Raw genomic sequence first — 15,887 nt, 5'->3', positions numbered from 1 at the left:
CCAGAATATAGCTTCTTGGTCTTCCTTCTTCAAACACATTCACGGGGGCACAGGGGACCAGTTCACACTCATATAAAAGGTCCCTAATCTATTAATTAAACATCACAGCTTATAGCAACTTCAGGCTTCATGTAGCTTTTTCTTCCTGCAGAGCTTGAGCTGGTGGAGGTATCAATGCTTTTTTTTTAGATTACTTAGTGTGGAAACAGGCCCTTCGCCCCAACAAGTGCACGCCAACCCTCTGAAGAGCAGTCCATCCAGACCCATTCCCCTATGTTTACCCCTTCACTTCAATTCACCTGACCTGCACACCTTTGTTCCTTTAGGAGGAAACCGGAGCACTCCACACAGACAGTCACCTGAGGTGGGAATTGAACCTGGGTCTCTGGCGCTGTGAGACAGCAGCGCTAACTACTGTATCACCCATATGCCATACTCTCTATGACAGATAGGCTCAGTCTGGAACCTCCTCTGTTCTTAAGACCTTATGCACTGCCTGCGCACCTACATTTCCCCTTTGCACATTCCATTTCCAACCCACCCCACCTGCATCACTCCACAATTGGAGCTGGCAAGCTTTTCACTAACTTGCACATAGCCCCTAGCTGTTCAGTTACCTGAGAGCTAATCACTTAGTTGTTGGAAGGCAGAATATCATCAAACTTGGTCACTAGTCCACAAAACAAGCAGTTGCTTTTTGCAGACTGAATCTCTATATCATGGCTCCAGCTCGTCTGCAAACTATATTCCTTCAGCAATCAGTTTAAACCAGTCCTTTTCCAATTTCAGTCCATGATTAAAATACAGAAAAATAAAAACACACTGTCTTTACACTTCCCAGAATTTTAATTCTGAGGAGGCAGGAAGTGGGTGTGTTTCTTCGTTGTGCCAATCTGTTAATTATTTGCCGTTACCATGATGTTCCCCGTCGCATCCAGGAGAGGAATACACAGTAATTCCTAGCCAGGTTGCTGTGAAGGATGACTTAGGTGGTTAATGGAGTCCAATTTTTGGGAGTGAGCTTGGAGTGAGAATCATGGAAGAATCTAAGAATGTATAAAATTGGAACAAGAGGAAACCACAGAACCAGCTCTCCCAATCAATAGGATTGTAGCTGACTTTGAGCTTCAACTCTAATTGACCACATGGCCAATATCCATTGATTCTCTGATATACCAAGCACTTTCATATCACTCACACTTTCATATCACTCACACTTTCACACTTTTCTTACATGAAACTCATCTTCCCAACCTGTTGTTCATCTGTTTAACCTGTCATTTTTTTTTTGTTTTGCAACCTTGTATATCCTCCTTTCTGCATGAATTTACATGTAACTTTGTATCATCAGAAAACTTAGGTAAATTATGCCCTGCCTATACTTTTGTATCTTAAAATAGATTATAAATGGCTGATACCCCACCACTGATCTTTGCAGCGCGCCATCTTGAAAACAGTTATCCATATTCATTGTTTCCTGTGTGTTAACCAATTCTTTATCCATATGAAAACGTCTCCCAATTCTCAACCTGATGCGCTCTTAAGCTTGTCTGGTAAACATGTGTGTGGTGTCTTTTAGAAATCCAAATATACTGCATCCTCTCATCCCCTTATATTTAGTTTGCTAATTACATCCTGCAAAAAACTCACCCATTTATCAAGCAGGATTTTCGTTCTGTAAAACCACTTAGCTTTTCTAACTGTGATGTTTAGACTTCCTTAATAGACTTCCTATATTTCCCTTACGATTGATCCAAGACTAACTGGCCTGTAGTTCCCTATTTTCTCTCTCCCTTTTCTCCTGAACGACAGCATTATATTTGTCAACTTACAATCTACTCAGACTATTCTAAGGAATTGCAGAAACTTATCGCCTGCACCATCAGACCATAAGACATAGGAGTGGAAGTAAGGCCATTCGGCCCATCGAGTCCACTCTGCCATTCAATCATGGCTGATGGGCATTTCAATTCCACTTACCAGCATTCTCCCCATAGCCCTTAATTCCTCGTGACATCAAGAATCTATCAATCTCTGCCTTGAAGACATTTAGCGTCCCGGCCTCCACTGCACTCTGTGGCAATGAATTCCACAGACCCACCACTCTCTGGCTGAAGAAATGTCTCCGCATTTCTGTTCTGAATTGAACCCCTCTAATTCTAAGGCACATACAGCTTTTCTGAGGGTGAAGGTCATCAGATTCTGGGGATTTGTCAGATTGTTGTCCATTGTGTTTCTCTAATGCTTTCTTTTCTGCTTATATTTAACCTTTATTTCCTAACTCTTATTGGCCTTCAGGTAACCTTCCATTTCTGGTATATAACTTGTGTCTTACGTTGTTAAGGCAGACACAAAGTATTTGATCAATTTCTTTATTTTTTTCTTTCTCCTCTTATGAAATAAATTTCCTCTGTTAAGCATAACCTTTGGTAGATAACATGGAATCCTATCAATTTGCAGAAGGAATCCTTCCACCCATATCAAAACACAGTCAGCTGAATGGTGTGAAAAGCAGTGAAAAAGGACAAGCTAGAGTTAAGTTGAAGTAAGAAGTTGAAATTAAAATTGTAGAAAAAAGAAATCATTGAAAATTCAAATGTAAGAAATTTGACAAATGAATAGCACTTCAGGAGTGACTCTGTGGGTAAACTCAAATGTGGTTTCTTGTCACAAAAGATAACCAGAAACTAACATTTTATTGATTTTCATGTCTGTAGGCTCTGCAGGATCTGGGGTTTCATTTTGGGTCACTTTCTGCTGCTTGTACTAAGGATCTGGTATACCTCATTGAATCCAGTGTGGGCATGCAACACATTCAACACTTTAACATTGTCCCTGGGTGCCATAGTGACACTGGACAGAATATATTCAGGTAAGGAAAACTGTTAAGCAATGCAGTCTGCTGTTAAATTCAAAAAGGTTACAATGTAATGCTGGCTGAGTAAATTATACTACTTATTATTGCTTTCTTATAGGCCCTTAAGATTATTTTAAATGTGACAAGCATATTTTTCTAATAATTACTATTTACTACGTAAAATCTTTTGCTCATCATTTGGCTTTTTAAAAATCAGACAATATTGGGAATATACTAAAAATGTTGGGTCTTAAATAATTAGAAGAATGAAGGTCCTGGCATGATACTTTTTTTTGTCTCATGAGATGTAAGACCAGCATATTTTATCCATCTCTAATTGCTCTTGAACTGATAGGCCTGGCACATCATTTTAGAGGGCAATTAAGAGGCAGCCACATTGCTATGTGGTTTGAAGTCATATATGGCCCAAACTAGATAAGGATGACAGGTTTCCATCCCTAAGAAATATTAGTGGATAAGATTTATTTTTACCATGATCAAGGGTCATTTCCTGGTCACCATTAGGGAGATAAATTTCAGATGGATTATTGAATTTCAATTCCACCAGCTGCCATGATGGGGTGGATTTGAATTCATTTCTCCAGGGCATTAGTCTGGGGCTTTGGATTACTAGTCCAATAACATTGTCATGTGCCACCCTAGAGGATTCAAGAATTGAAAGGGATATACAGAAGCCAACTGTGTTTTCCCAGTAGTTGATGGATTGAAAGTGAAGGACCACTGAAGTGTGAACCATGGAAATTCCTTCACTAAGAGCTGTGAGATTGTGGAATTCACACCCTGGGTTAGTGGGTGGGCAGAATCTCTTCAAGAACAGGACCAACATGATTAGAGGAAACGTGATTGAAGGGTTACGTGAACAGGATAGGTAAATGTGTTTAAAACCATTTAGGGCAGCATGGTGGCTCACTGTTAGCACTGCTGCCTCACAGCACTAGGGACCTGAGTTCAATTCCAGCCTTGGGTGACTGTCTGTGTGGAGTTTGCACATTCTCCCTGTTTCTGCGTGGGTTTCCTCTGAGGCTCCTGTTTCCTCCCACAATCCAAAGATGTGCAGGTCAGGTGAATTGGCCATGCTAAATTGGCCATTGTATGTCTAGGTTAGGTACAATCGTCAGGGATAAATGCAGAGTAATGGGTTTGGGTGAGATTCTCTTCGGAATGTTGATGTGGACTTGTTCGGTCAAAGGGCCTGTTTCCACAATATAGGGATTCTGTTTGCTCATCTGGAGGATAAATGCTGTGGTTGCTGGAAATCTGGCAATATACCTGACTGACCATGTCAACCTCCACATCCCCCCACCCCCAACGGCTGGAATTGGACACGCTCTCAATGATTGTGGGGGCACCTCCTGACTGTCCTTAGTCTCCTTTAATTCAATTAAGGACTGGTCCTCTTTGACTTTCAGACATGGCCATTTTGGTTGTCGGACATGCAGTGTGTTTGCTGCATAAGCAACGGGCACATAGTGTAATTGTGACATTGATATAGCATGGTGTTGTACAACAATCAGTCCATTCCCCTGGCTGTGCAATCCTAACGGTGACAAATTGACTGCCTCTCCCTATCCACCGAAAAGCAATGAACTGATTTCTTTCATGATCAGCATTTTCCCAACTTTCTCATCACTGCCCACTCTGCTGAAGGCAGTGAAAAATTCCACTTGGTAATTTAATTTATGTGCATAAATTATTTATTGATGTCTGTGAACACTGTGATCAACAGTTAATATTAAATATTTATATGATCCAGGACCGAGTGAAACTCATATACATAGTATGTTCCTCAACAGGGTCAGGTGCTGAGCACAGACCAGATCTTACAACATTCTTGAATACTTATAGGATCTAAATACACAATTTTTCACTGTTTCTTATTAGTTTCCCATGGAAATTAGAAATCAAAGCCAAGTGCTGTGTTCAAATTGGATACGGGGACTAACTGGACCGCAGCAGGATAGTGGGCAAGGAGATGGGAGTGAGGAAAATAGGAGCAATGGAGGAAAGTAACAAGAAGAGAGGGAGAAGAGGATGGCAAGGAAAGGAGGCAGAAGAGGGAAAGGAATGGAGGGGGGAGTGATTGGACAGAGTTGAAAAGGGAAATGGGGTGAAAAAACTTGTGATACCATCCACCAGAAAATTCCTTTCTCGATGGGGGTCATTTTAGTGGTAGACCCCTGGATGTACTGGGCCTTAAAATCATTTTAGCAGTTGGATAGATTGGAGTAAGATATCCTTATACCCTGAGTATAGGAATGGCATTTGAGTAGTTGGGAGTGAATGTGATTGTAGGAGAGTCTGTTAAAGCAGAAGATTAATGTTGCTTTTTCTTGTAATGGCTGAGAAAATAAGGCAGTAGATGCCAATGTTTCATGGATTACTGGAGATCATGGATGAGATCGAGAAGTTGAGAGATTGATGATGGAAAAATACAAAAACAGTTATAAAAAAGATACATGGTGGGGAAGAGATGTTTAGGAACAGCAAAGGAAAAATGCTTTTTGTTTCATTAAATGTTACAGTTTTAACTCTTCGATAATGGAAGATTTTAGAATGATATTGATGTTGATATTCTACACAAGATTTAAATAGATTTAAAGCAAAGTTTTGCAGAACTGGAGATCTGAAATAAAAACAATATGCTGCAGAACCTTCTGTTTTTAGTACAACTAGATTAGTCACGTTTGCTGTCCTGTTCTACGAGAATTAGGCTGAATACTTGGAGACTAGTTTTTAACAATAGTGAATCACATAAATATTTAATGATAAAGGTGTGGATTGCAGAGAGCTCATAGACATTACTAAACAAAAGATGCATGCAAATCTGTTTGCATTTTATTTTATGCAGATAATCCTCTTTGTTCAATAAAATTTAACCAATCTAGTGCTCGAAAATGCCTCAATGCTTTTGAATGGAAATGGTTGGGGTGGCCCACCATCAGTTTGCAGGAGGTTCTCTTGTTTCTAGAACCTGATCTTGTGTAACTACTTTACATGGCCTTTCACAGTACCATCTACACATGCAAGTTCATTTGAACACTTTTAAAATGGGTTTTCTGAAAGTGTACTTAAAGCTTTTTGAAATGTAATCTGGAAACATACCCAAGGTTGTTGATATATAATGGGTGGTTGCTTTGTTTAGTATTAATTCTCAGTCAGGGAGGTCGTGCCTGACAAACCTGTTAGAATTCTTTGAAGAGGTGACAAGTAGGTTAGACTAGGGAAACCCAGTGGATGTGGTCTACCTAGACTTCCAAAAGGCCTTTGATAAGGTGCCACACGGGAGGCTGCTGAGTAAGGTGAGGGCCCATGGTGTTTGAGGTGAGCTACTGGCATGGATTGAGGATTGGCTGTCTGACGGAAGGCAGAGGGTTGGGATAAAAGGTTCTTTTTCAGAATGGGACCCGGTGACAAGCAGTGTCCTGCAGGGTTCGGTGTTGGGGCCGCAGCTGTTCACGTTATATATTAATGATCTGGATGAAGGGACTGGGGGCATTCTAGCGAAGTTTGCCGATGATACAAAGTTAGGCGGACAGGCAGGTAGTACTGAGGAAGTGGGGAGGCTGCAGATGGATCTAGACAGTTTGGGAGAGTAGTCCAGGAAATGGCTGATGAAATTCAAAGTGAGCAAATGTGAGGTCTTGCACTTTGGAAAAAACAATACAAGCATGGACTACTTTCTAAACGGTGAGAAAATTCATAAAGCCAAAGTACAAAGGGATCTGGGAGTGCCCGTCAAGGATTCTCTAAAGGTAAACATGCAGGTTGAATCCGTGATTAAGAAAGCGAATGCAGTGTTGTCATTTATCTCAAGAGGGTTGGAATATAAAAGCAGCAATGTGCTACTGAGCCTTTATAAAGCTCTGGTTAGGCCCCATTTGGAGTACTGTGTCCAGTTTTGGGCCCCACACCTCAGGAGGGACATACTGGCACTGGAGCATGTCCAGTGGAGATTCACACAGATGATCCCTGGAATGGCAGGTCTAACATACGAGGAATGGCTGAGGATCCTGGGATTGTATTCATTGGAGTTTAGAAGGTTAAGGGGAGATCTAATAGAAACTTACAAGATAATGCATGGTTTGGAAAGGGTGGATGCTAAGAAATTGTTTCCGTTAGGCGAAGAGACTAGGACCTGTGGGCACAGCTTTAGAATTAGAGGGGGTAAATTCAGAACAGAAATGTGGAAACATTTCTTCAGCCAGAGAGTGGTGGGCCTGTGGAATTCATTGCTGCGGAGTGCAGTGGAGGACGGGACGCTAAATGGCTTCGGCAGAGATTGATAAATTCTTGATGTCACAAGGAATTAAGGGCCACGGGGAGAATACTGGTAAGTGGAGTTGAAATGCCCATTAGCCATGATTAAATGGTGGAGTGGACTCGATGGGCTGAATGGCCTTACTTCCACTCCTGTGTCTTATGGTCTTATGGTCTTCTTTGGCTGCAATTAGGAGATCATGGGATCAATTACTGCATTGGAGATTTGAGTACATAACCCAGGCTGCCTCTGCAGTACTGTTGGTGACTACATTGTCAAATGTGTTTTTTGGATAGGATCATAAACAGATGTCTGCCTTGTATGAGTCGGAAAATGTGGCACTGGAAAAGCACAGCAGGTCTGGCAGCATCTGAGGAACAGGAGAATCGACGTTTCAGGCATAAGCCCTTCATCGTGAATGGCTTCATCACATTCCTGATGAAGGGCCAATGCCCAAAATGTCGATTCTCCTGCTCCTCGGATGCTGCCTGACCTGCTGTGCTTTTCCAGCGCCACACTTCTCGACTCTGACTTTCCAGCGTCTGCAGTAATCATTTTCTCTCCATCTACCTTGTATGGGAAAGTAAAAAAGAACAGTGAGGCCAAGGGTATCTTCCATTGCCCTGGCCAATATTTATTCCTCATTCAACATAATTCAAATGTTTTTAAGGACTATCTCACTGTTGTTTGTGGAAATGAGTGCACACAGATTGGCTACTGTGGTTCCTACAATGCAACAGTAATTACACTTCAAAAATATCCAATTGGTTGTGGAATATTTTGGTTTGTCTCGTAAATGTTGAAGATGCAATATAAAAGCAATATTTGTAATTATTTTTAATTCTTTCTATGGTGCATCCATGCACAATCCTTGACTGAAAAGGCAGAAAGGTCTTCTAATTCCTGAAATTAGCAACAACAAAAGCCGAGTCACTCAGCGTCCTCATGTGTGAGAAACCACCTGACCTCAGTTTGTCGCAGCTAAAAATCAGAACTAGGCCACAGCTGACCATAACTACTTTCCTGCTTAACTATTTGCATTATGTTAATGGATTACTTCAAGGACATCTAAGAAGTGTTGTTTGAGCAGATTTGTTAAGTATATCTTTCACAACTTTATTTATTAAAATGATGAGATTGTCCTCATTTGTAAATAAGCTTGCCACTTACCATTAGATTGATCAAATGCATTTCCCCGTACACTTCCCCCCCCCATCCTGCCTTTTATTGCTTGTGTTTGTCAATGTACTCAGATGACTAGATCTCCTTTGCTTAAGTTGTTCTGGGACCTCTGAGGGTACTGATAAGTCTGAATAACTAATTGTGACCTGTTCTGATGGTCATTGCAATCAATGACTGCAAAAAAAATCAACTCTGTAATTTCTGTCAGATGTTCAGAGGCTTCCACAGGAAAAGGAAGAAATGAAATCTGCAGATGAGAAGAAGGAGCCTGGTGCTCAGCGCAGTTGGTTTGTCAGTGGAGCTGCATTTGGGAGTTTGTTGTTCCTCACACACTGGATATTTGGAGAAGTCTCGCTAGTCTCTCGATGGGCTGTGAGTGGTCACCCAAATACTGGACCAGATCCTAATCCTTATGGGTAAGTAACATTGTAAATGGAAATTTAGGTCTTGTGATTTAAATAGTGTCAGCAAAAATGGCATTTTTTTCTGGCAAGGACAATATCCTATTAATATATCGAGTTGGTTCTGATTAATTTACCAAATTTGTGGATTATTTGACACAATCATATTCTACTCATCACCATTTTAGGTGGAAATTGACTTTAAGCCCTGAAAGCAGTCAAACGTCATATTTTGTTTGCATCATATTAATTCATGTATTCACTTTTTGTCCCTGGTCCTAAATGGAGCGATACAAATATTTGGAATCAATCTTCTTGACACTTGAACCAATTAGCTGTGGAAGCTAATTCCAGAGCCTTGAAATTGATGTGTATCACCATTAGCAGTTGTTGGTTTAATCCTATAAAGGCACCAGGATGGGAGAGACCACAAGTGAGCAAGGAAGAATTCTAATGAGAGGAGAGCAATTGAAACAGAGGATAACGTTGGCCAGGAATAGGGAGTTTTGTGGCATTGGTGGCCAAGAGAGATCTAGTTTGTGATCAGTGGAGTGGGCACACTGTGGCTTCCAGAATCTTAATTAGGCATTTGACAGGGCTCCACATTACTGCACAAAGGAGTAACATACTAGCTTGGATAGAAGGTTGGTTGGCTGGCAGAAGACATAGAGTATGTGTAAATGGGTCTGTTTCAGATTGGCAGCTTCTGATGAATGGGACCCTCAACTTTTTACAGTTTGTAGCCAAGACTTATATATTGGGATTGAAAGGCTGGTGGCTAAGTTTGGAATGAACACAAAGACAGATGGTAAAGTTTGCTGTGCAGTTGACAGACTAAGCATGTCAACCAATATAGATAGGTTGATTGAGTGGGCAAAAATATGGCAGATAGCGTGTAATATGGGAAAGTATGAAGTTCACTTTGACAGGAAGAAAAATAACAAAATATTACTTAAATGGACAACAAACGCATAATTCTGAGATGCAGAAGGATTTAGGTGTTCTAGGTATGTGCATCACAAAAGTTAGTAGGCAGCTACAACACATAATCAGGAAAGGTAATGAAATGTGAGCCTCTATCCTGAAAGAAATTAAAGTTAAACGTAATGATGTTGTACTTCAGTGATACAGGGCATTGGTGAGACCACATTTCAAATACACTGCAGTTTTGCTCTCCGCATTTGAGGAGGAATGTGAATGCATTGGAGGCTATTCAGAAAAGGTTTATTAGATTGATGGAAGTGGTGGGTTGTCTTATGAGTTCAGGAGATTAAGGTTGATGTGATTGAACTTTGTAAGATCCTGAATAGTCTTGACAAGGTAAATGTGGAAAGGATGTTTACTGTTGTGGGTGAGTGCATAAGAAGGGGACATTGCTTTAAAATTAGGGATTGCTCATTTGGGACAGAGGTGAGGTTTTTTTTCTCTCAGAGGGTCGTGTGACTTTGGAACTCTCTGCCTCAAATGGCAGCAGAGACAGTGTGACTGAATATATTTAAGGTGGAGATAGAAGAATTCTTGTTAAGCAGGGAATCAAAGGTTATCGGTGATAGATAGGAATGTGTCATTGTCACTCAGACAGCGCAGCCTAGATCTTACTGAAAGGTGGTGCAAGCTTGGAGGGCCACATGGCCTGTTATCTTAATTAATATGTTGTTCCATCTAGCATTTGCTGCTTCAGGTCAAACCAATATTATTGTAGGGTCCTCAAACGCAATAGGTCTTTTATTTTATTTTTGTGTGTGCAGGCCCAGAATGAATTTTATCTTGCCAATGCCACAGGGAAGGCAAATGCTTTCAACTCATAATAAGCATGTGCTTCTGGGCTGTCATATTGGTGACAGAGTGTGGATTAGCAGTTGAGAAAAGGGTGTGACATAATTACTTTTTTGGATCTAATTTTTAGTATTGCACGCCATAGAATTAGAAAATGTGAATCTAGAAATAAAAATAAATTTTGGAAATTTATAGAAGACCATAAGACCGAGGAGTGGAAGTGAGGCCATTCGGCCCATCGAGTCCACTCCGCCATTTAATCATGGCTGATGGGCGCTTCAATTCCACTTACTCACACTCTCCCCATAGCCCTTAATTCCTTGCGAGATCAAGAATTTATCAATTTCTACCTTGAAGACACCCAACGCATCAGCTTCCACTGCGCTCCGTGGCAATGAATTCCACAGGCACTCCACTCTCAGACTGAAGAAATGTCTCCTCATTTCCGTTCTAAATTGACCCCCTCTAATTTTAAGGCTGTGCCCACGGGTCCTATTCCCCCCGCCTAATGGAAACAATTTCCCAGCATCCACCCTTTCTAAGCCATGCATTATCTTGTAAGTTTCTATTAGACCTCCCCTCAACCTTCTAAACTCTAATGAATACAATCCCAGGATCCTCAGCCAATCATCGTATGTTAGGCCTACCATTCCAGGGATCATCCGTGTGAATCGCCATTGGACATGCTCCAGTGCCAGTATGTCCTTCCTGAGGTATGGGGTCCAAAATTGGTTACAGTATTCTAAATAGGGCCTAACTAGAGCTTTATAAAGTCTCCAGAAGCACGCCGCTGCTTTTATATTCCAACCCGCTTGAGATACATGACAACATTACATTTACTTTCTTAATCATGGGCTCAACCTGCAAATCAATCTTTAGAGAATCCTGGACTAGCACTCCCAGATCCCTTTGTACTTTAGCTTTATGAATTTTCTCACCATTTAAAAAATAGTCCATGGCTGTATTCTTTTTTCCAAAGTGCAAGACCTCACACTTGCTCACGTTGAATTTCATCAGCCATTTCCTCGACCATTTTCCTAATCTGTCTAAATCTTTCTGTAGCCTCCCCCTCCTCAGTACTACTTGCCTGTCCATTTAACTTCATGTCATCAGCGAACTTTGCCAGAATGCCCCCAGTCCCTTCATCCAGATTATTAATATATAAAGTGAACAGCTGCGGCCCCAACACTGAACCCTGCAGGACCCCACTTGTCACCAACTGCCAGTTTGAAAAAGAACCTTTTATCCTAACTCTCTGCCTTCTGTCAGACAGCCAATCCCCAATCAATGCCAATAGCTCACATTGAACACCATGGGCTCTCACCTTACTCAGTAGCCTCCTGTGAGGCACCTTATCAATAGCTTTTTGGAAGTCTAGATAGATAACTGTGTTTCCCTGGTTACATCTTCAAAGAATTCTAACACGTTTGTCAGACACCACCTCCCCTTATTAAATCCATGCTGACTTGTTCTAATCCGACCCTGCACTTCCAAGAATATAGAAATCTCATCCTTAATGATGGATTCTTAAATTTTATCTACAACTGAGGTTAAGCTAATTGGCCTATAATTTTCCATCTTTTGTCTTGATCGTTTCTTGAACAAGGGGGTTACAACAGCGATTTTCCAATCATATGGGACTTTCCCTGACTCCAGTGACTTTTGAAAAATCACAGTCAGTGCCTCTGGCTATTTCCTCAGCCACCTCCCTCAGACCTCTAGGATGTAGCCCATCGGGGCCAGGAGATTTATCTATTTTTAGACCTTTTACTTTTCTAGCACTTACTCTTGAGTAATGGCTACCATACTCAACTCTGCTCCCTGACTTTTCTTAATTGTTGGGATATTACTCATGTCTTCCAATGTGAAGACTGACACAAAGTATTTATTAAGTTCTTCAGCTATTTCTTTATCTCCTTTCACTAGCCTTCCAGCATCAATTTGGAACGGCACAATTTCTACTTTTGCTTCTTGTTTGGTTCTTATGTATTGAAATAAACTTTTACTATCATTTCTAATATTACTGGCTAGCCTACCCTCATATTTGATTCGCTCCTTCCTTATTTCTCTCTTTGTTATCCTCTGTTTGTTTTTGTAGTCTTCCCAATCTTCTGATTTCCCATTGCTCTTGGCTACTTTATAGGCTCTCTCTTTTTCTTTGATACATTTCCTCACTTCCTTTCTCAGCCATTGCTGTCTAACCACTCCCCAGATAATCTTTCTTTTCTTTGGGATGAACTTCTGTACTGTGTCCTCAATTACACACAGGAACTCCTGCCATTGTTGCTCTACTGTCTTCCCCACTAGGCTCTGCTTCCAGTTGATATTCATTCGTTCCTCTCTCATGCCCCTGTAATTACCTTTATTTTACTGTAACACCATTACATCCAATTTTGCCTTCTCTCTTTCAATCTGCAGACTGAACTCTACATATTATGATTGCTGCCTCCTCAGTGTTCCCTTACTTTAAGATCTTTTATAAAGTCTGGCTTATTACATAGAACTAAGTCCAGAATAGCCTGCGCCCTTGTGGGCTCCAATACAGGCTGTTCAAAAAAGCCATCCTGTAAGCATTCCATAAATTCCCTTTATTTAGATCCACCGGCAACATTATTCACCCAGTCCACCTGCATATTGAAGTTCCCCATGATCCCTGTGACCTTGCCTTTCTGACATGCCCTATCTATTTCCTGGTACATTTTGCGCCCCTGGTCCTGACCACTGCTGGGAGGTCTGTACATAACTCCCATTATGGTTTTTTTGCCACTGTGGTTCTTCAACTCTACCCACACAGACTCCACATCATTTGACCCTATGTCATTCAGTGCCATAGATTTAACTTCATTCTTAACTAACAAGGCAATCCCGCCCCCTCTGCCCGTCTCCCTGTTTTTTTGATAAGTTGTGGATTCTTGGATGTTTAACTGCCAGTAGTGAACTCCCTGCAACCACGTCTCTGTGATGCCTACCACATCGTAATCATTCACGAAGATTTGTGCCGTTAATTTATCTTCTTTGTTACGAATACTACGACCATTTAGATAAAGCGCCTTAATGCAGTAATCCAGAAATTATGACCCTCGAGGACTTAAGTCTTCAATTTCCTTCCAAGTGCTTGATCTTTTCCCTCCCACTCCAATATCCTTCAAACTAGTCGGAGATATCCTGCACCCTGGCACTGGGCAGACAACACACTATGTGGGTCTCCCAATCCGGCTCACAAAGATTCTGTCTCCCTAATTATAGAATCCCCTATAACCACTACTTGTCTTTTTGCTCCTCCCCCTCTCTTGAATGGCCTTCTGCACCATGGTGCCATGGTCAGCTGGCTCATCCTGTCCATAGTCCTTTTCCTCATCCATACAGGGAACAAAAATCTCATACCCATTGGACAAGGTCAAGGGTTGAGACTCCTCCACTCCTGAACTCAGAATTCCCCCTACCTGCCTCACTTCCAGTCACACCCTGTTGTCCCTGATCATTAACTGAGTTTGAATTACTTACTCTACCGGGTTTAACTGCCTCCTGAAACAAAGTTTCCAGATAACTCTCCCCCTCCTGGATGTGCCGCAGTGTTTGAAGTTCAGATTCCAGCTCATCAATTCTGATCTGGATCTCTTCCAGCAACCAACACTTGCAGATGTGGTCACTGCTGTTCACAATGGGATCAGCCAGCTCCCACATCGTACAACTACAGCACATCATCTGTCCAGCCACCACTACTTATTTAATTAATTTATACAAATTTATGAGTTAAGTAATTTCTATTATTTCTCTATGGTCTTATTCAACCAACCATGGATGTTATGTGCCTGAAATAGATGTCAACATTTTGTTTGTAATCTATTCTGATGTTCCACAAATCATATTAATTTCTTTTTTAAACAACTTTGATGTACTTTTTCAAAATTTGTAACCCTGTATTCTTTTTCTATATCATGGGTGCTATGCTCAAGTGATAGTTCCTTGGAGGTTTCCTCATCCTTGATTCTGAGACACTGTTTCTTGTCAGTGGGTAATTTGACATTGATTTACACTCTCAGGAACAGGGTGAAGAAGCAGGTCTCAAACTCTCGTTGTACTGTTAATCTGAACTACAAACTAGACATCTAGCAAATTGAACTAACTTGCCTCCATGATGTTACTCTGCAAAAAATGCATTGTTGCAATTCTGAATTTCCTTTCTTGTTCAGGCAGCCTGGCTATTGTCATCATTTTAATTGTGTCACCAACATGATAGATTTGTGGAAGTTCCATGTAAATGATATAAAAAAAATCATGAATGAAAGTTCTCAATAAAATGTAGTCTGGAATATAGAAATTTAAATAATAGACCTACTTTTCTTACCCAGGTGCATGGGCGTTTTGGATTTGCAAAATGTGCTCTAGTGATATGAGCGTTGCTGGCTGGACCTGCATTTATTGGCATCCCTAATTGCCTTTGCTTGGTAGTGTTCTGCCTTCTTGAACAGTTGCGCTCCATGTGGTGTAGGGTAATTCACAGTCTTCATCAGAAGGAAGTTCCAGGATTCTGACCCAAAGGCATTGAACGAACAGCAATATAGATCCAATTCAGGATAGTGTGTATCTTGGAGGGGGACTTCCAGGCAGTGATGTTCCCATGTATCTGCTGCCTTTGGTTTCCCAGATGTCCAGCTTACACGTTTGGAAATTGTTGTTTTAAGGAATTTTGGTGGGTTGTTGTAGTGCATCTTGTTGATGCTGCAAGCTGCTTCTACTGTGTACTAATAGTGAATAGAAAAAACATTTAAGGTGTTAGAAGAGGTGCAAATAAAGACAACTGCTTGTCTTGGATGTTGTTAGACTTCTTGATTGTAGTTTAAGCTGTACTTGTCAGAATTTCAAAGATTGACATGGTATGTGAAGGGGGAAAGAGTGATCAGTGTAAGTAGGAACTAACCTTGCTGAGGGATTTGCTCAGTTGGGGGTCCATCAGGTATCCAGACTCCAGAGGTGCAGGTAAGCTGTTTTCAGATTGGGGGCGGAGCTGCTGTATCAGATAAGGGTTGGTGCTATGGTGAGGTAAAGGGTGGGTTTGTTGTGCAAATCAGTGAGATGGGGGCTCAGGCCAGAAGCGGCAATGGGATGCATGATTTCTGTCCCAGGTGTAAGGGACCATGTATGATGGGCAGAGTATATTAGGTTACATCTGTTGGTATGGGAGAACACAGGGAGTGTGTGGGGTGAGGGGTGAATGCTGAAGAATTGCTTTGTTTCTCACCTTTTGAAGAGGTAAGATCTGATCTGATCTGATCCTGGGACACCTTTGGGAGACATTTGGCATCCTTTGGAATTGTAAATAGGAATACCTGTGAATAGAATGTTCATAAACTTATTGAGACTTGCATTGTTGTCAAAAGACTATCCGAAA

At 41.2% G+C, this 15,887-nt stretch overlaps 1 protein-coding gene across 2 annotated transcripts in view; it reads left to right on the top strand.

Annotated features, from left to right (window-relative positions):
* LOC132819390 (PGAP2-interacting protein-like) overlaps positions 1-15,887 on the top strand; it is a 116,030-nt gene that overhangs the window by 39,085 nt on the left and 61,058 nt on the right. For both annotated transcript variants that reach the window (XM_060830884.1, XM_060830876.1), the window contains 2 exons: positions 2,718-2,872; positions 8,527-8,734. In XM_060830884.1, coding sequence (XP_060686867.1) covers positions 2,718-2,872; positions 8,527-8,734 — 363 coding nt within the window. The remainder of the gene's footprint in view (positions 1-2,717; positions 2,873-8,526; positions 8,735-15,887) is intronic.

This window comes from Hemiscyllium ocellatum, chromosome 1 (genome assembly GCF_020745735.1).
Source record: "Hemiscyllium ocellatum isolate sHemOce1 chromosome 1, sHemOce1.pat.X.cur, whole genome shotgun sequence".
Taxonomy (NCBI): Eukaryota; Metazoa; Chordata; class Chondrichthyes; order Orectolobiformes; family Hemiscylliidae; genus Hemiscyllium; species Hemiscyllium ocellatum.
This window is presented reverse-complemented; position numbering and strand designations above follow the sequence as displayed.